This window comes from Coenobita brevimanus, chromosome 106 (genome assembly GCF_032717465.1).
Source record: "Coenobita brevimanus isolate Jiangsu-jjx chromosome 106, ASM3271746v2, whole genome shotgun sequence".
NCBI lineage: Eukaryota > Metazoa > Arthropoda > Malacostraca > Decapoda > Coenobitidae > Coenobita > Coenobita brevimanus.
In genome coordinates, this window is record NC_137059.1 from 10,993,766 (window position 1) to 11,015,742 (window position 21,977).

The 21,977-nt window shown below is 42.7% G+C and overlaps 1 protein-coding gene across 1 annotated transcript; it reads right to left on the minus strand.

Moving 5' to 3' along the window:
* LOC145416432 (uncharacterized) lies at positions 1–21,262 on the minus strand. Its single transcript, XM_080285380.1, has 8 exons — positions 21,196–21,262; positions 13,644–15,232; positions 13,168–13,255; positions 12,118–12,337; positions 10,424–10,578; positions 8,934–9,227; positions 7,708–7,746; positions 1–4,013 (listed from the first exon to the last, which is right to left on the minus strand). Exons 1-8 carry the CDS (start codon positions 21,260–21,262, stop codon positions 1–3), a joined length of 6,465 nt encoding a protein of 2,154 aa, XP_080141506.1.
* Between the last annotated feature and the right edge of the window lie 715 nt (positions 21,263–21,977).

The following is a 21,977-nucleotide window of genomic DNA, read 5'->3' on the forward strand; positions in this document are numbered from 1 at the left end:
TCACTCTGGTGTGGACAAGGGAGGATGCTGGTCATCAACTGCATTGACATGGACAATAGCGTGGGTGTCAGGCGCCGCTGGAGAATCCTGGGGGGCAGCACGCACCTGCTGTAGGATGGAGTGCAGCAATTTGGGGTCCATATCCTGTGTAGTCACCACCTGTGGGCCAGGCAGCAGGTAATCCTTCAAGTAGTCTGGGTGAACCTCAACCACTGAGAAGGCTGCCTGCTGCTCTTCCCCACCTCCCAGTAGGTCTGCCTCCATGGAGATGGCATGCTGTGTCTCTTCCACCGCTTGCTCCCCTGTTTCCATGTCTGCATCTCGTAGGATGGCCTCGTCTACTTCAGCCACCTCCTCAACCTCCTCCATGCCTTCCATGTTCTCAACTGCCTCAGCACTCTCCATTGCATTGACAGCATCAGCCTGTGACACATCCATGATGTCATGAGCCTTGGCCAGGTGTTTGACCAGTTTGGTGCGTTGAGTGTAGCCACGCTGACATATGCTGCACTTGTATGGATGAGAACCAGTGTGCAAAGTCACATGCCGCTCAAGCTGCAATTGTGTGGAAAAACCTTTGCTGCACACAGAACACAGGAAAGGATATTCACCTGTATGGCGCATTTTATGGTTTAGCAGGTTCACTTTGCTGCGGAATGGCTTACGGCAGATGTCACATTGATAGGGACGCTCACCTGTGTGTTTAATCTTGTGCACAGCAACCTCAAACTTCTGGGCAAAACGCTTACCACAAACATCACATGCATGGGGCTTGACCTTTCTATGACGATATTTATGTTTGGTCAGGTACTGCTTCTTGGCAAAAGATTTACCACAATCATCACACCTAAAAGGTTTTTCCACTACTTTCTCTTCCTCTTCCTCATGGTCATCTATTTTTTCTGGCACCATGATGACCTCTGGTGGGGGTATTTGGTCAGTTTCTGCCCCATCACGGTCATGGTCAGATGCTGCCTCTGCCAGCTCTGAATATGGGGCATTAGTAGTTTCAGGGAAAACAAGGAGCGGCTGAGTTCCATCCACCAAGAACTGCTGAGTCGAATCCATGGCTTCCCCAACTTCCCCAACAGTTTCAAAGACATATAGGTGGTGAGGATTATCTGCAGTTGTTACTCCTTCCACCTCGGGGTTCATCATCATCATTCCCTGCATATGACCTGCCTTGTGCTGGCCAAGCAGTTCAGTCTCACAGCGCAAGGCAGCATCCTGGCCTGAATGTGTACGCTCATGGCGCTTCAGGTTGGATGAACTACGGAATTCCTTATCACACATGGTACACTTGTAGGGCATCTCACCAGTGTGGATCAGATTATGGTTCTTGAGTGCCAAGCGGGAAGCCAGTTGCTTTCCACAGTAATTGCATGAGAAGTTCCGCTGACGAGAGTGTACATTGTGGTGAGTGTATAGATACTTTTTCTTTTCAAATACCCGACCACAAATCTCACACATGTAGAGGTGAGCATCTGCATTGGTATCAGCTGCTTCTAGGCCCACACCTGATGTCTGGAACTGTTGCTGGAGGTTATGAAACTGTCTGTGTTTCTCCAAGTGCTGCTCACGTCGGAATTTATGGTTACAAACATCACACTTGTACATCTCCTCACGGATATGATCACGCATGTGTAAGTTGAGGCTGCTGTTGTTGATAAACGTTTTACCACAATTGCCGCACTTAAAAGGCCGTTCCCCTGTGTGTATTCTCAAGTGGATCTTGACTGATTCTGCATTCGCAAAGTACTTTCCACAGGTCTCACACTGGAATGGCTTCTCCCCACTGTGCATCCTTCGGTGCTTCAGCAAGCGGCCACTCTGGGAGCAGCTGTAGTCACATACATCACACTTGTATGGCTTCTCACCTGTGTGTATGCGTTTGTGTGTGTTATAGTTGCCGCTGGTAGCAAAGCTCTTACCACAATCACATTTGAAGGGTTTGTCATCCACATGCTTCCTTTTGTGCATGATAAAAAGGGTGCGTTTGTGGAAATTGCGACCACAAACATCACAAGTGAACATGAAAGAATGCATCACCTTGTGCCGAATGATGTCACTCTTGTGTACAAATAACTTATTGCAGAGACCACATTTTAGCAGTGGTGTGCCCGAGTGTAGCAGTTTATGCCGCACAAAATGGCTTTTGTGAGCAAAGTCTATGCCACATTCATCACACTTGAGAACAGCAGGAAGGGTGCTGCCACCAATAACCTCTCCACCATCCTCACCCTCCTCTGGTATAAACGGGAGGTCGGGTCCTGGCCTCAATGCCTCACGCAGGTGCACATGTGAGTGTCTTATCAGGGTCAGTTTGGTAGCAAAGGCTTTCTTGCATATGTCACACTTCCAACTTTTAACTCCTTTGTGTGTGAGCTTATGTTTCTGAAGGTATCGTTTTTCCCGGAAGGTCCTGTGGCACACTTCACATTTGAATGAGGCAGACAGCTTGTGTGTGATTTTATGGGTAAGAAGAGAGACATATGTGGGGAAATATTTGCCACAGTACTCACAGGTCTGTCTGTTTTCTGCCTGAAGAGTGTCATCACTGCCTCTCTCATCAACACCCACTTGAATGTCATCCTCTTGCTGCTGCTCAGACAGCTGCTGTTCTTCAGCTTCAGCCAAATGGGCCAGACGAGCTTTAACAGACTGACCAGCATCTCCATGGCTATCCAAGTGGTAGGTGAGAAGGGCTGGGGTGAAGAAGGTCTTTCCACACAGCTCACACTTGTTTTGATTCTTTAGTCGGTGTGTCCACAGTTTATGTCTGACCAATGCTGCACTTTGCCTGAAGCTCTTGAGGCAGATATCACACTTAAATGGTCGCTCCCCTGTGTGCACAAGCATATGTTTGTCCAGAGCTGACTTGAGGGGGAAGGCAGCTCCACACAAGTCACATTTGTAGCTCTTTTCCTGTGTGTGGCCACGCTGGTGCCTCATAAACTCCTGGTGCTTCCTGAAGTTTTTTCCACATATATGACACACAAAGGGAAATTCCTCAGTTGGAATGGTGTGTATTATGGACTGCTGTTCCTCAAATAGATGTAGCTCCTTGTGTTGTTCCAGCTGGTGCTCAGTGGCACAACCAACACTGCAAACATCGCAATAAACATTCTGTTCCCCTGTGTGGGAGTTTGTGTAGTGGTCACAGAGCACATCCACATCAGTGAAGGACTCCTCACAGATGCCACATTTGAATGGGTTAACGGGGAACTTGCTCTCTAATGTCTCAGACTGCTTTGGCTCATCATATAACTCTGAGGTCTTGGGAGCATAACCCTCATTAAGTTGTTCTTGCAGTTGTTCCACCAAGGAAACCTCACCTCCCGAAAATGCTTTGGCTTCCTCTGGTTTGTCTTCCTCCTTCACCAGCATCCCATCTCCATGTACCATTGACATGTGCTTTGTTAGGGTGCGTTTATATGTGAAGTTCGCCTGACACACATTACATTTAAGCTCATCTTCTGGGCCACCATCAGGATCAGCAGTCCGCCGATGAACTTTCCTGTGGCGATTGAGGCCACTGCTGGTCACAAACCCAAGGCTGCAAATGTCACAGATAAAGGGACGATTAGAGGAGTGTGTCTTCATGTGAGTGTATAGAGTGTCACGGTGGGCAAAGGTGCGGCTACACACAGAGCATTTGTACTGGTGGCTGTCTTCATGTATAGCCAGGTGCTTCTTCAGTTGGGATGCTTGAACAAATGCCTTAAAGCAGTGGTGGCATCTGTGTGGCCGCTCACCGGTGTGGGTCAAAATATGTGTTTTAAGGTGAGAAGGATCCTGAAAGCCCTTGCCACAGTAGTCACAACGAAATGGTCTCTCCAACCCATGGACCTTTTGATGGGCCTCAAGGGCAGCATGGGAGGTGCAGGTCTTGCCACACTGGTCACACTCAAACGGTCGCAGGTTGTGCTTCTGACGTAAGTGGCGGATGTAGTCTCGCTTGAACTGGATGACTTCACCACACTCCTCACACCTGTGACCCTCACTGCCTCCATCTTCAATGGCTGAAGGAACAAAGAACAAGGAAGGTTACTTGGATTTAGGGTGCTTTACAACTGCTACAATTATATAATAGGTAAGCATATGAAAACTGTGCTTAAACTATTTAACTAATAATCAACAATCCACACATCATTTATATTTAACATTCATTCATTCATCATTTAATTTTGTGTTGCCCCATGAGGAGCATAGCAGCCTGGGGCTAGGCACATTTGTCCTAACATTTAAGTTGAGAGTGAACAGCCTCACTCATACCTGAGTGACATTATGTGAGCAAGAAACCCAAACCACCCCTTGACTGTAAACCTGCAAAGGATCAATATGACTGGAGTGCCTTAGTTACCCACTAAACCACCAGGTGCCAATACATAAATTTATTTCAGTACAAAACAAGCTACAAAACATGCCCTCAAATCAAAAGGCATGGAAACAAGAATGCAGAGAAGTCAATTTACTAGATGAGAAACACTTTTATATTTGCTTCAACCCTTCCCCCCCCCCCTCAGAACTCCTGTTAGGGATAATACAGTTAGGAAAATTTCTTACAACAGACTTACTCGAGATATGGACTTTTAAAAAACACACAGACAGAGCACTCAAATTATATTTCTGCTCTATATGGTGATGAGCTCTTGGTTTCTGCACAAAATTAAGACTGCAACCATACATATTGTACTACTGCATATCTGACTGATTATTCTATCAAAATGTCACCTGCCACAAATAACTTAATACTGGAAAAAGGAATCATGAAAGAGAAAGTCCACTTCCTGAGCACCAGGAATTTAGATTAAAAGGATACTCATCAACATAAAACAAATTATTTCCCTATAAACAAGTTCTCAGAATATAAAAAAGTAAATGATGAGTCTGTGACTGTTAATGTGACCACATGTGTACTGACTGTGACTCTCAGGGACTGCAGAAATCTGACCATTTCACTTGTCCCTCCCCCCCCTTCCCCCAAGATCCTCTGCTAGGGTTATGCTGAAGATTCCTATGTGTTCTAGAAATGTGTGGCATGTGGTTAGAACGTATGTTGTGATGTGAAGGGGCTGCATTACAATGAGGGCTTAATGGGCTGTGCATGAATATTATTCCATGTTGGTTCTGATGTAGAGAAAGATGATGTCCACACTGTTGTCTGGCTGCAGGAACATATTCTCTGGAATGGACAGTTTATGTGGCATGAATAGCTGGTGGGAGTTCATGGAGGATGCTGTCTGATGAAAGCTGTAGATGGCAGGTACGGTAGTGTTGTATGGAGTAGGGATGCGGGAATGTGCTTGAGGCCTTGGCAGCATGAACATCAGTCTGTATTTTGTTCTTTGTGGTCAGTTGTGGGTGATATAGCTAATTAATGCAAGGATCAGATGCATCCTGTGATAAAGGCATTAATTGTTCCTACTGGAAACACTTTACTTTCTTGGTGAAAGTGACTTGTACTTTTGGATTGATGGTAGGTGGAGGCCCTCACCATCCACTCATTTGATGTAATGCTGCTCTCGGGTGCCTTCCCTTTCCTCTCTTCTTTCCTTCCTTCCTCGTCTGTCTTTCTTTCCTTTTCCTTCTGCCTATGGGTGACTCTACACTGAGTGACATGCAAATGGTTTCCTGGTGTAGAGAAAACCATTTACTATACTGGATGGTAACCATAAAACCAAATTATGGCACCTGGTGGTTTAGTGGGTAATTAAGGCACTCCAATCGGACTGAGCCTGTGTAGGTTTATATCCAAGGGATGGTTGGGGTTTACTGCTCACATAATGCCACTCAGGGATGAGTGAGGCTGGTCACTCTCATCTTAAATGTCAGGACCAACTTGCCTAGCCCCAGCCTCCTATGCTCCTCATGGGGTAACATAGGACTGGATGATGGATGATGATGATAATAATAATAATAATATTAATAATAATGAAAATAATAACAATATAATAATAATAATTATAATAATAAAAATTTGTTGGACTTTTTGTCAGGTAAATGGAGGAGGTGCTTGTGTTTCCTTTTCAACATTCAATCCAATGATGTACTTTGTGTTATATTCTTTTTGTTTTCAGATGACTGGATTTAACTATGAGAGAAACCTTGTGCAATGAAGGGGGGGATGGTCAGAAATTATCCCCATAAAATTCCTCCACTATGAGTGGGCTCTAGAAAGGAAAAGATAAATATCAAAAATGGACGAAAGAAAGGGAAATGTCCACTGGCAATAAGTTCATAGTGATAAGTCAGGGACATGTTGCAAAATATAACAATTATTTCAATGCAACTGGTACTATATTGGAGGGAAACCAGCAAATTAGCTGTATCTACTGCAGTGGAGGGTTGATAAGACAATTTTTCTTAATTTACTATAGACTGTGTGAGAGAGAGAGAGAGAGAGAGAGAGAGAGAGAGAGAGAGAGAGAGAGGAGGGGGGGGGACTACTATACTTTCATATTTTGGTGGGTGGGTGAGAGGTTAATATTATAAGTATATATGCACAGGGCCTACAGTGGACTATTTTCACCAGGAAGAACTGGGCCAATTCCACAACTTGAATACTATGTTGTAGAAAGGTAATTCCATGAACCTTAGCTATGACGTGAGGAATGAGTTTACACGGTACTAGTCAAAACTAATCCTCCAAGCTGACTACGCTTGGCCATGAACAGAGCTCAATCGGTAGAGAGGTGGCCTGTAGTCCTAACGGACCCAGGTTCGAATCCCGACTGGGGCAGGGAACAGTTTAAGGATTTGAATTTCATTAAAATCAGGCTTTACTGATCTACCAGAAGACCCACTGACATGTCGTAAAAATACCCCCGCTAATACCAATACACCAGTCCTGTATGAGACAGCCCTAGCATGTATTCAATATGGACGGTAGGTGTTAGCGCCGAAGTGGTGACATGTAGAGGTGTATGGTATGTAGGAGGACTGCTGGGCCTTGATAGCAGGCTGTGAAGCCTATGCCCAGAGTCGGACACATTAAAAAAAAAAAAAAAAAAAAAAAAAAAATCACGTTAGAATAAACAAGTTACGGTAATTCATTAGGTTGTCTGCTTATTACTTATAGGTGAGGCTGGTTCCATCACATGTCATTATGACTGCATGGGTTGGTGGGAGTAAACTTTTAAATGAGTGGGTGTTCATCATCTTTAACCCCTTCTGTATGATAGTTTTCATGTTCCTCTACACATTTCCATACTATTCATTAAGCTCTGGAGAAACAACTGGAGAGGTTAGATACAGACTTCATCTACCCCTTCATTACAAGGGATCTCTAAAAAGCTGAACTAAATCATCTCAGAATGTAGCAAGCACGACTCAATTATAATAAACACAATTAAAGGGGTAAAAACTTCCGCTGGGTGTTCAGTGAAGCCTCATAATGTGATTCTGACAGAAGAGAGAAATGCTGTAAGGGGCTGTAAAAAGGGTAGGCAGCAAGTGTTTCTGAGGTATAGTCTAACAATTTTTACTGAAAATTTTATTCTTCTCCTCAAACAAACAATAATGAAATAAACTGGTTGTACATTCAAATTACCATCCTTGAAAAAAATTAATAAATAACATAAATAAAAACAGTAAGTGTGTAAACATAAAATATTTTTGCAAGCTGACAAGAAAGATCCCAAGTTAAAGTCAAACACTGTCCAACTGTATGGAACTTATAGTGAATAAAACAGAGGGCTTCTTTACCAGTTGGCAGATCCAGGTCCTCTTCTGTCTGTGTGCCTTCTGCAAATAAGAACAATGGCATTATCCACACAGTAACTACAACACCTTACCAACCCCTTCACTCAGAGGCTCTATCTTATTCTTACTATCTTCATTCTGTTTTGTTCTGCTTGGAAGAAGCTTTTCATTTTGGGGGTTAGATGTAGACTTCACTCACACCTACAGATGCTCTCTTAAGATGAATAAAAGTAAGCGGGTGTGAGAATAAAACAAAAAAGACATTCTCTGGCAGAAAAAAAAAAAGTGGTGCCAAGCACAACAAACCTCACCTGACAGCAGTTACTTTATTGCTCTTACCGTAAATACTGAATCAGTACTTTGACTTAAGTCAAAGATCTTGATACCAAATAAAAGCCAATATGGGAGTTCCTGAATGCTGATATTAGAAAATATCTATATCTTCAACAGGTTTCAAGTTATAGCCCTCTGAAAATCTGTTACCTTGATTTATACCTTTCATGATCACTTAGCTACCTCCAAAATCTAATCACTTCCTTTTGGGACCAGTGCCCATATATCCTGAAAGCTGCATGAAATATCATTCAGCCGTTTTTCTATAGTGTTGCTAAAAAACAAAGAAAGAAACTAACAAACTCAACCAAAAAACAATACCTCACCGGACTCCCTCTCGGGCAAGGTAAAAAAAAAAAAGGACTATATAATGTAAAGGCTAAGAAGCAAGCCATCAGAGATAATGACAATGGTTAAGATACGTGCAATGACCTTACCAAACTTAGGTGTATACTTCAGCAAAACATTAATAAAAATACTGTTCTTCATTTGGTGGTGGTGGGGGTGACAATGACGTCAACAACATGACGAAGATGATGATGATTAGGTACTTTAATCCTGGTTATATCCTTCCGAGTTTAGCTTCTCCTGCTGCAACCAGATGATTTTGTTCAACTCAGGAAAGGCCTCTCATAGTGTATGAGGGCTCACTAAGGCTGTGTCCAGCCCCTCTAATTTGAAAAGTCTATCTGAAACTGAATGAAACAGTACCTTAAGGAGATGGCAAGAATAAAGTGAATATGATGTCCCTGGGCTGAACTGGTTTAAAAGTTGATAAAAATGATACAGCTGGTGATGATGACAACAACTACAATGATGACGACGACGAAGAAACAGATGAATTATGATAAATATGCCGATGATGATGATGATACAACTACAGTACTTGCACCGACCTGTGGTGGTGTGGTCCTGCAGGTCGTGGTGCTGTGTGGCAGTGGTGGCAGTAGGTGGTGGTGGTGGCAGCATTGTTATCACCATCTCTCCAGTCTCAGGCCGCTGGAAGGTGATCAGGAGGTTGTGTTTCTCCGCCTGGCCAATTTCCCCATCTTCCTCACCTGCTGCAGCTATCTCTCCCATCTCCCCAATCATCTCCTCTGCTCCTGCTGTATCCTCCAGGGCTCGTACTCCCGGTTCTAACTTGATGACTGGGATTGGGGCCGGGGCAGGCCAGTGCTTCCGTGGACGACCTGTATCAAGTAGAAGGATCAACAGAAAATACAAGTCCTCAATGCAAGCCATTTTTTTTTTTTTTTAATCATCTCTCTCTCTCCAGGAGTGAGCTTCCCTCATCACTGCTGTCATCTCTGCTCAAAATCTCCCATCTCTTACATGTCTTCACTACTCTTCTCTAAAAATTCACTTGGCTTTCGCTCCAAAGACTGCTACCTTATTCAAATTTACCTAAACTCAACCACGTATTTTTTTACCTTCTCTCCTTGAACAATCAAAAATTATCTCTTTATATCTCTTTAATACCCTTTGAGGGTTCTGATACAACCATGTTGCTTGGCCAGTTACAACAAATGTCTCTCAACTCCCTCCCGCTTCAGTGAAAAAGGGGATGACTGCAGGAAATGACAATTTTCAATCCATATTCCACTGGGTTCATGTTTAGATGATCCAGGGGCTACAACAACAAAAGCAACCCCTTTCTAACCATACCACAGCTTTCACCCACTGAATGCTGGCATTTCTCCTCACCTCTCCTGCCAAGTCTTGAGCTCATGGAAGGGGTTGGAGTACAATCAAAATCTTTCTCTTTCTCTTCTGTCACCCATTCTGTACTCATTTTTCCTTCATGGACTCAGACTCTCTTCAAAAGCTCCTGTCTTTATATATACGGTACTTTAACAGTACCACCTCTCTTGACTCATACACTAAGCTCTTCCTCACAGACTCCTGCTACCTCTACTCCAAATCAGCTACGGGTATCTTTCTATATATCTTCACTGCCTCCCAACCGCTTTAATCCATACACTAAACTTCCACTCGCATATACCACACATTTCTTCACCCTCTCTCATTGCATAATTAGGAAAAAACTTTTAACATGTCTTTACTTTCTCTAAGGCTGCATTCACACCAAATGCTTGCTGGCACAGTTTGTTGTGGGTGTGAATTATACATTACTGTACCTCATAAAGGTTCTTGCCTGTACCCACCGATGTCCAGCATGGAAACTTGCATGGTTCACAGTAATGCAAAACTCCCACCCATGCCAGTAAGCATTTATTGTACATGTGGCCTAAGCATACACTAATCTTTCCCTTACTACCTGCCGCCATCTCTGCTTAAATTTTTTAAAAAATACCTTCACTCTTTTCCACCCTTCTCTACCCATATACTCATCTTCCCCTCACAGACAGGCATCACCTCTGCTCACCTCTCTTGCCTGGGCCTGAAGTGCCGCGGGGTCGAGGTGGTGGTGGGGGCCGGCGATATGTGAGGTAGTCTGGTGATGCATCCTCCTCGTCACCCAAGGAAAAGTCATCATCATCATACTCAGGCTTCTTCAGGGCCTGGATCATCTTCTCATATCTGTCAGACATCATCATCATCATTCTAATTTATTTTCCAACGTAAGGATAGGATGAGGCAGGGTTCACAAAACATGGAGAGAGGAGACACAACAGTGGAAGTACTAATCAATACCATGCTCAGCGAAACAGGCCACACATTGTTACCACTGGAATCCTGACTCACCTTACAGGCATGAACACTTCCAAATACTTGTATTTTTATTATTGACATCATTAAAATCTTCACTCAAATCATATGTTGTTTTATTTATTTCTGCTACCTGCAGATGATTTTATTAAACTCTGAAATGATAAACTGTAATGAAGTGACTAATGAGGGCTATTACTAACTCTTTTCAGTTTGTAAAGTCATTCCTGTGCTGAATGGCTCTGCATAACAACAGGAAGGACACAATATGCTAAAACAATATGTCATCTGTTGAAGAGGTCGAGATTTGTTTCCTCAGAACAGTAACTGGGGTGTGGGTTATATGGAAAAAATAAATAAGGGGATCAATAATGGGTTTAAAGCAAAGGACAGAGCAGAAGCTGTGCAGTGGAGTGAATGAAAAACACACTACAGTAGTAAGGACACGTGAGCAGAATGGATGAAGTTAGACTAAGAATAGGAAATGTGTTTATGCATGGGTGTATACTGTCTTACTAAGATTTCAAAATTTTAAAGCAAGTATTTCCTATTGCTGTATGACTGCTGCATAATCTGTCTCAATTTGCCCTGGTACTGTGGGTAGTGAGAATGATCTCTTCATAGACTTCCTTCGAAAGCGGAGGTCTGCAGCAAAATTTAACTGCAAAAACATGTCTACAATTTCTTTCTAAGGTTAAGGACTCTCATTTGAAATAATGTTTGCATGCACTGCAATAAAATTTAGCTTTATAATTTTCTACAATTAAATAATAATCCAATTAAGCATAATCAATTCTTCATGATGAAATTGGATAACTCAAAATAACCAAGAAATGTTACCAATGGAAAGGGCTTTATTTTGGAGATTAAACCAGCTACATACAAATGCAATTTAAAAAATCAAAGAGGAAGGACTATTACATGACACCAAAATACACACAAATCAAATCATATTAAATCAAATGATGTCATGCTGTATCACCCATAATGAAGTTGGTCATGGTATACATGATGTTTTCTATGGGCTGGGAGTTATGCCATGTGCCAAATCCAGCTAATTACTTCCCAACAGTTGATGGAAACTGTTGGGAAAAATGAAATCTTACATGAGTAATCAGATCAGTAACAATAAGAAGGTCTCAGCTTGAAATCTGTCTCTACTTACTTGTGATTAAGTTTCCTGCCAAAGAGCGATGACTGTGCGGCTGCTTTACCAAGCTTGTAGCCACATTTCAATACTGTGGTAGAAGCTCCCAGTGTCAATGGTAGCCAACCATCTACAGCACTACCTTTCATTTCCGAGATAAAACCAGCCACATACAGTACAACGATAGTGAAGAAGAGCTAATGTGAATAAGAATTATTACAACACACAGCTGTACACATACCCCAAATGACAACAAAACTAACCTTGCTCCTCTCTTCCTAGGTGGCAACTTCCTCTTGTTGGGGTCAACCACCACCACCGATGTTGACACCTGTGGCTGTGACTCCATGTCTCCAGATATGTCAAGGGGTTCCTGCTTAAGGTTTCCCATCTCCAACACCCGCAGCTCTGCCAGACCATCGTCATTGCTGTGCTCAGGTCCCATCAGCTCTATCTTGGGGACATCACTCATGCTGTCACCATCTGGAAGAGAAATATAATAATTCCTTACACATCCCCCTGCTCCATCCCTCTTTCACATGCTTCCCTTTCTTTCCTACTCATTTTGCTATACATGTATGCCTATCTTCTGTCCCTATTCATATCTCAGGTCACTCCCCAATAAACAATTTTTCTAGATGTGAGTATAATTCTTGAGCAGTTTCTGTTTCTCGCATGAAGATCACAATAAATCACATTAAAACTTCCTAGCAAAGTTCCATTGCTGCCTATAATGCTGACTTGCCAACTTCCCTAAATCTAAAGTACTAGTTATACAGAAAAATTATTATTTTGTAATTTAAGGTACTATTTATATGGAAAAAGTCATTGGTTTGCAGGTTACTGTTCCGGTATCAGTTATGGAAAAATTTGCATGATCTTGCAATTATCAAACCAATAATCAGAATATTTCCAATACTATGCATATACATTTTTAGGACTTTTAAAGATTAGTTGCTACAGCACTGATGCTTTAAGAGCAAAAACATAATTATCAATATGAGAACCACAGTCTCATTCTATTAGTTTACATGTATAATCCATAATTGAAGGAAAATTGTTGCTATTGCTGTAACCCAGGTTCATCTGGATGTGGGCCTTGCGAACTGCAGGGTGAAGTTGTCCTTCTCCTGCAGTCCACCATGAGGTTTTCTGGGGACAGGGAGGGAGAGGAGGGAGATATGAGATGTTTTCATAACCAGACAGTGAAGTCCCCAGTTACATCAGTGTCACCATGTGAAGGTGTCTCTCTCCAGTACTGTGAAGGAGTACTGCCTACACACAAACATGTCCAAATAGAACTCAATTCAGACCTGGATCAGGGAGCTCATCCTCCATACGAGGGTCTGGTCCTGTGTGGATCATGCGAGCACCATGTGGACCCTTCATCAATGTCTCCACCTGCAGCAAGCAAGGGTTCAGTACAGATTATGACAGGATACACTACAACTTTCAGTAAGGTGACAATAAGACTTAAAGTCAATATACTTAGGTGTGAACTGTGATCATTACTTCTGAATCAAGTGTATCCTTAGCACTATATAGCAGAACATGGCAAGAGTTAAACTGCTATTAAATGATACAGAACTGGCAAACCTAAAGATATACTGCAGTCACAAACAGAATGTGAACCATTATTCAGTCACTGCACTAAGGAAGGCAAATATTATGTAATAACTACAGTAAAATAACAAATATGATCATGTATATTACATTCATGATGTTACTTACTGTACACTAAAAAACAGCATTTGAAATACTGTGCAGTATAAGGTTTTCCATTTTGTACCTTCTTTGGTCTGCCTGGCCTCCTGCCTGTGGATGATATGACATAAGTGCCCCTTGGACGGCCACGACCCCTCTTCCGGCGGCGACCTCGACGTGAAGGCATTGGAGCTGTTGGATCTGCATGAGGTAAGATATACTCTTCATCCTCAGGTGGTCCTTTCACCAGCACAGCAGAAGCTGGGGATCCACCTGGCAGTGTCATATCCACCACAATACCTTCACTACCAGGCTCCTCCAACTTGATGCTACACAGCCCAGTATTACTATTATCCTGCAGTCTGGCATCACACTCCTCCTTTTTCAGGAGAGAGATACTTCGGCCCACCGGCTCAATGAGGTCACTTCTTGTGTATGAACTGTGGCGGCCACGTCCGACACCCCTGCCACGCCGCCCATACCGTTGGTGTGGCCGCACGGGTACTGGTACTCTCCTTGTCCTCTGACCCCTAACCCCACTGCCATCGCTTTCTCCTGATCCCTTCACACTTACTATAAGGGACTTGCTATCCTGAAGTTTCTTGAGGTCCTCAGGACGGGGCAGTACAGTCACCATGCGGTTACCAATCTTTTGCACAACACCTTGGGCAGAAATTGCTAAAGGACCTGATCCTAGAAGCTTTCGAGGTTGGTGAGTGGAGTTCTGTTTCCCTGTTGACTGACTGGTGGTTTTGACAACGACTGGTTTGGAGGTGGCCACACTGCTGGGCTTGTGTACTGGGAGGGAGTTCTGTATTTGAGAGGTAGTCATAATACCCTGGTCACTCTGAACACTGGCCTGGCTGGTCATGACACTCAGTGTTGTGCATCCTGTGCTGGGGATGTTGGTAGGCTGGAGAGCTGATAGCACTTGAGACTGAGTCATGCCTGTGTGAACAGTAGTGGGGGTAATGTGTTCTTGGTCCACTGGGGAGGTGAGAGTGATGGAATCTGGGGCTGCTTCTCCAACCAGCTGAAGGTGGCCCAGCCCTTGAAATATAGACACACCAGCACTGTCATTGAGGAAGGAGAGTGGGAGTGTAATGGTGTGGGTGGAGCCAGACTGGTCACTGGCAGGGATCTGAATGAACTGCTCCCCAAGCATGGCAGACGGGGAGCCATCGGTAGTGGTGTCAGCAGCAGTGAGGTAGGTAATTGCCTGACCACCTTCCCCTCCCCCAATGCTGACTGCAGTAGGCCCATGTTCCTGTTCTAGTAGGGCAAGGTGCTCACTAGTGTCATCAGCAGCCACCACTGTGATGGGACCTTCAGTGGCAAATTCTACCATGCTTGCATCACCCTCCAGTGCTCCCTGGTCCAACCCAAGCTCATCTTCAACCTCTGTCAGCTCCACAAAGTTAACATAACTGCCATCAGTGGCTGGCAAGAGTGGCAGAGCAGACTGAGGGTAAACCATGGTGACTGCTTGGCCAGCCTCATCTGTGGTGACATAATGAACTTCTTCCTGTAGTCCAGCTCCACCAAGATGCTGTCCTGCTCCATGTGGGATGATGGATGTCACTTTGAGGCCTCCACCCTCACCACTCATGTCAGTCACCACATCAACATCACTACCTTCACCATCAACCAAGTGGTGGGTCTGCAAACTATCGACTTCACAACCAACATGGAAGGAAAAACAAACCAAACATTAGAGCATAGTACCATGAATACTGTATAACCTATAACAGACAACCACCCAAACATAAAAATCATATTTCCAAAAACCCCTACTTTACAAATTATTTCATGAATCAGGGAGGGTTGATATCATCTGTCCTCACACATTTAATACACATTTGAAGACAAAGTTTATTTATGGACAAGTATAACAACATAAGACACATACACTACAACATTAATTCAAGTTACTTCATTACATTTACTGTTCATGGTATTGTAGGCTACTTTTACATGATTATATAACAGTAATCATATTGTTATGGTTCTACTTCCTACTTTCCAACAACAAACAGGTAGCTAGATACTTGGGTATAGTTAGCAAGACCTAAGATCAAACCCCTGAACCATGATTATTATTATTATTATTATTATTATTATTATTATTCTTTGTGGATGCTCCTTTTTAGAAATAAAATAGAAAAAGTATAATGGCAAGCAACACACCTGCTCCCAAGCTTAAGCAATCAGGATTGGGGGGGGGGGGGATTAAATCTACCTTGAAAGAGGGGTATGACTGAAGTATTTAAAATGATGGCAGAACTTGAAAACACTGACTTGAGACATGCTTAAATCCAGTAACACAAGTATTAGAAGTCATCCTAAGCCGTTTTTCAAAAGGTGTAATAAAAAACAAAAACATCTGTTGTGCATAGAGTAATAAATGGCTGGAACAAGTTACCAGGAAATGTTGTGAGTGCTACTTCTGTAAATGTTTTCAAGGGCAGATATGACAAATTTATATTAGATGCAGAACTGGAGGCAGGCAATGGGATAGCTGTACGAAGTTCAATGGTGAATCTTAGTAGGTCCGCAATACTGAGCCTGTGTGTGCTTCCTACTGTTGAATTACAATCTATCTATTTATTTTATCTATTGCCAGACGCCTCTATCTCGTTTGGGGTGGCCACAAACAAATCGCCTCCACGTCGTCCTGTCCCCCGCCATTTCACTGCCCTGCTCCCAACTCACACCCCCCTCTCTCAAATACCTCTCCACCCCATCCCTCCATCTCATCCTCGGTCTCCCCCTCCCTCTTCCCCCCTCCACCTCACTCACATACACTCTCTTCGTCAGTCTCTCACCCTCCATCCTCTCCACATGGCCAAACCACCTCAGTGTGTTTCTCATAACGCTTCCTATCACATCCACATCCACACCACAACGCTCCTTTATATCCTCATTCGTCAGCCTGTCTCACCATGTGACTCCACAGGCTCCTCTTAAATATCTCATTTCCACTGCTCTCACTCTTGACTTGTGTCCTTCCAACAACGTCCAAGCTTCACTTCCATACGTTAGAGTTGGTAGCACAATACTGTCATGTAGTAACTTTTTCACTTCCATGCTCACTTCCCTGTTTCTTATCACTGCTTTCAAAGAACCAGCAACCTTTCTTCCCTGCTGTACCCTTTCAAGCACTTCACCCTCCAAACCTCCATCCTTACTCATCACACTACCCAAGTACTTAAACGTACTCACATTTTCCAATTCCTCACCATCCAACCTCGCTGTACATTCACTGACTTCACCTCTCTCAAAGACCATCACTTTACTCTTCCCTACATTCACCTTTAGATTCCGTTTCTTACACACTCTCCCAGACTCATCCACCATGCCTTGCAGCTCCCCTTTGTCTTCACTCAACAACACAGTATCATCTGCAAACAACAGTACAGGGAGTTTCCAAACACTATCCTCTCTCACCAGGGCCACTCCAACATCCACTACCCTACCTTGTACCTCTTTTATTACCCCATCCAATTACAAATTGAACAACTATGGAGACATGACACATCCCTGTTTCAACCCAACCTTCAAAGAGAAAAATTCACTTAGTTCACCATCCACACGCACTGCAGCCTTAGCACCATCATACATACTCTTCACAGCATTCAACAACTTCCCATCTACTCCATATATTCTTAACACTTTCCACAATCCTTGTCTATCCACCCTGTCATATGCTTTCTCCAAATCCATGAAAGCCGCATACAACTTCTTTCCCTTCTCTAGAAACTTTTCCACTAAAGATCTAAGAATGAATATCTGATCTACACAACCTCTTCCCTTCCTAAAGCCTCCCTGTTCTTCTCCAACTAATTCCTCTGTTTTTTCTCTAACTCTGCCAATAAGTATCCTACCATACACTTTTCCTATTATACTAAGAAGACAAATGCACCTATGATTACAACACACTTCTTTTTCCCCTTTTCCTTTGTACAAGGGAATAATTATACCTGACTTCCAATCCTCCGGGACTCTACCTTCCTCCCAGGCCAATCTGCACATCTTCCTCATCCATTCTACTACTATCTCTCCCCCATGCTTCAGCATTTCACCACACACTCCATCAAATCCTGGGGCTTTCCCCAATTTCATTTTCTTCATTGCTTCCACAACTTCTATCCTACTGATTTCTTCCTGTCTTCTCACCTCCCTCCTTCTCCCAGCCATTCCCCAGCCACTTATACTCGCATTACTTCCATCCTGTATGTTCAACAATTCCTTAAAGTGTTCTATCCATCTGCTCACTTTTTCTCCCTTCTCCACTAGTAATCTACCATTTTTATCTTTCACTCCCCTGCTTGTACAATATTAGCTAGAACATTATCCTTCTGTGTTCCAGCCGTGGCTCTCTCCAGTTCATCATGAATGAGTGAGTGAGAATGAATGGAATCCAAGTGCCAGATAGCAAAGATCATATGGTACTACATTATGAAAAGAAGGTATAGTAAGGAGAAGGGAGGGCCCAGCAGAGAATAAAGTTTACCATGAGAATCCTACTGTTTAAGGAACTGTGATATACATGGTGAAAGATGAGACGCGTGGGTGGTGAACTGAATGAATGAAAGACAACGACTGATTATGTGTGTGTGGATGACAGAATGAGAAGGTATGTAATGGATGGAAAAGCATACAGAGATTCAGGGAGTGGACTTTCTGACCACCACTTGGTTGTAGTGAAAATCAAGGTTCAAGTGCAATGGAGGAACAGAAGGAGGCGAAGGACAGGAGGATGTAGTCCATACAATGTGGGTAGAAAGGTTGCAAGAGGATGGAAACAAGGCAAAATATAAAAGAAGTGGAGGAATGACTGGGTAAATATGATCTAAAGCAGATGGGGGATGTGGAAGGTGTGGGCAAGATGTTCACAGAAGAAATCTGTGCAGCATGTGAGGTGGTGAGTGGGGTGAAGAGAAGACGGACTGGGGTGCAAGGAACAGCATGGTGGAATGAAGAAGCGAAGCAAGCTGTGGCACAAAAGAAGAAGGCATATAGCGAGTGGCTGGGAAGCAGATGCATGGAGGAAGGTGAGACACAGAAGAAGGAGTTACAATATATGTAGAGAGGGAGAGAGAGGTGAAAAGATTTATAAGAGGGGGCAAGAAGAGAGTGGATGAGGAATTTGAAAGGAATCCGAGTGTAAAGTCAAGGGAATGTAAGAAAATGTTCTAGAAGGAGGTAAAGAGAGATAGGGTGATATTAGCTGGGGTGTGAGAGATAAAAATGGTAGACTGATAGTGGAGAAGGGAGAAAAAGTGAGCAAATGGAGTAATGCGAGTATAAGTGGCTGGGGAATAGCTGGAGAAGGGGGTGATGAGAAGGAACTACGAGATCAGTGGGATGGAAGTTGTGGAAGCAATGAAGAAAGTCAAAGTGGGGAAAGCCCCAGGAACTGGTGGAGTGTGTAGTGAAATGATAAAGCATGGGGGAGAGATCTTAGCAGAATGGATATAGAAGATGTGAACACTGGCCTAGGAGGAAGGTAGAGTCCCGGAGGATTGGAAGTAAGGTATAAACCGTATAATTATTCCCCTGTAGGTACAATGGAAAAAGGGAAAAAGAACTGTGTGGTAATCATAGGGGCCCTGGATTCTTAGTGTAACAAGCAAAGTATATGGATAGGTCACTTACTGATTGACAGAGTTAGGAAAATAACAGAGGAATTAGTTAGTGAAGAACAGTGAGGTTTTAGGAAGGGAAGAGGTTGTGTAGATCAGATATTCATCCTTAAGTCTTTGGTGGAAAGGTTTCTAGAGAAGGGAAAGAAGTTGTATGCAGCCTTTGTGGATCTGGAGAAAGCATATGACAGAGTGGACACACAAGGAATGTGGAAAATACTAAGAATACATGAAGTCAAAGGGAAGTTGTTGAATCCCGTGAAGAGTGTGTACAAGGGTGTTAAGGCTGCAGTGTGTTTGAAGTGAGTGGATTTTTCTGAATGTTGGATTGAAATAGGGATGTCATGTCTCTATGATTGTTTAACCTATACTGTATATGGACGGGGTTATAAAAGTGATACAAGGTAGGGCAGTGGATGTTGGAGTGTCCCTAATGAGAGAGGGCAGCATTTGGAAACTTCCTGTACTGTGTTTGCAGATCATATAGTAAAGATGAAGGGGAACTGCAAGGCTTGGTGAATGAGTTTGGGAGAGTGTGTAGGAAATGGAATATAAAGGTGAATGTAGGGAGGAGTAAAGTTATGGTCTTCGAGAGAAATAAGTCACTAGAATGTACAGTGAGGTTGGATGCTGAAGAAATGGAGAATGTACGTGGGTAGTGTGATGAGTATGGATGAAAGTTTGATGGATGAAGTGCTTGAAAACATACAACAAGAATGGTGGCTGGTTCTCTGAAATCAGTTATAAGAAATTGGGAAGTGAGCATGGAAGTAAAAAAAAAAAGTTGCTGCATGATAGTATTGTGATCTGATGTATGGAAATGAAGCTTGGACCTTGTTGGAAGACTCAAGTCAAGCGTGAGCGCAGTGGAAATGAGTTATCTGAGAGGAGAATATGGAGTTACATGGAGAGACAGGCTGACAAATGAGGAAGTGAAGGAGCACAGTGGTGTGGATGTGGATGTGATAGAAAGCATTAGGAGAAATACACTGCGGTGGTTTGGACGTATGGAGAGAATGGAGAGTGAGAGACTAATAAGGAGTGTGTGAGTGAAGTGGAATTGAGAAGAGGGAGGCTGAAGATGAGATGGAGGGATGGAGCAGAGAGGTTTGAGAGGGGGGAGGGTGACCTGGAGGAAGGGCAGTGAAATGGCAGGGAACAGGGCAACATGGGGGCAATTTGTTTGTGGCCACCCCTTATGGGATTAAGGCATCTAGCAATAGACAGATAATTTAGTAAGCTGCAGATATATATAGTGTATGGCACAGACTCTACAAAATAAATATTCAATGGTATATCTAATAGAAACTCAACTTCATACCTCAAACCCATAAACCCAACAAAATTATAGTACATTAGCCCCCAACAGTCACCAAATTATTGGTGAATTAACTGCCAAGTGGCACCAAGTCCCATAATCTAACACATAATACACAAACTACATGTATCGTGGTTCAGTAGTAGAGTACATGGATAAAATATAAAACCGACCCAATCCAGTTTTTCATCCAAAGGAACTGAGTCACTGCCACAACTGAAGCTGTGATTATAGTAAATAAGCTTTATGAGGAAGTCTCCTTAGTTACTAATCAAATTTATTCTCCAATTTGACCGTACCTGGCCATCATATGAACTGATATCTATTTGATGGAACTGAACCGATTGTCATTCTAGGCTAAGTGTAATGTCCTTCCTACGACATTTATGGGGTCACAAGCATCAGTTTACCTCCACATTAATTTAATTCTTTATTATGTGCATATGTAAATAATTCATGTGAAGGCTGAGGGGGCGGGACATGCTAAAAGAGTGTCAACATAGCGGACGGTGGAGCTGTGGAACTGTTGTCATCTTTTCACAACATGTTTATACTTCATCACTACTAAAAGAAGTTCCAAAATTCGATGAGTAAACTGGATTGAGAAGCATGATTGGAACTATCATCATTCTTCATTATTTAATGGCTTCAGATGCCCCCAAACTTCCCGATACTAGTCAGAATATTACCTTCATTTATCTGGCGTGAAGAATTCCCAGTTTGTATTTCAGAACTCGCCATATTCGACTATTTTGGCAAAGGGAAAAAGGCGTTTCTTCACCAAGGGATATCCGCCATGTTTGAAAGCCTTCTTCCTCCGACCAACCAGTGGCCGCCGCCACCATGACGTCATCAAGTCCACGCGCGCCACCCTTGAATTATATATTATTTATTCTTTATTCCAGTATTTTTAATCTGTTTACTACATATGTAAGCAAGGGACATGATAGCTATAATATTCATTTACCTCTATGTAACGTATACTGTCATGCACACAGAAAGTATACTGGTAGTGACGGCATTCGGTAATACCACGTATTTATTAGGTTTTTATTATGAAATTCAAATATCTTAATAACAAATCCTTTACATAAGTTATTAGTCTGAGATATAATTTGTCAGATTAATTACAGAAAACCTAAAGAGATATGACAACTAAAATAAATTCGTAGTCGTATTATTCATAAATATCGTATGGGAGGTCATGAAATCAGTCATTCACATCCACAAAAATATGCTTTTTAGTTGTAATATTTTAAAATAAACTTATACACATTTTTATAAAAAGAAGGCGACGACAAAGAATAAGATACATAATAATTTCAAAAAAATCCTAGAAATTGGTTTAATACTGATAAAATAATGAGAACAACATTACACACGATGTGAACAAAATCCATGACCTCGACAAGTCAGCTGACAGTGTAAACAAGATGATGGTCTCTGGATCATTGGG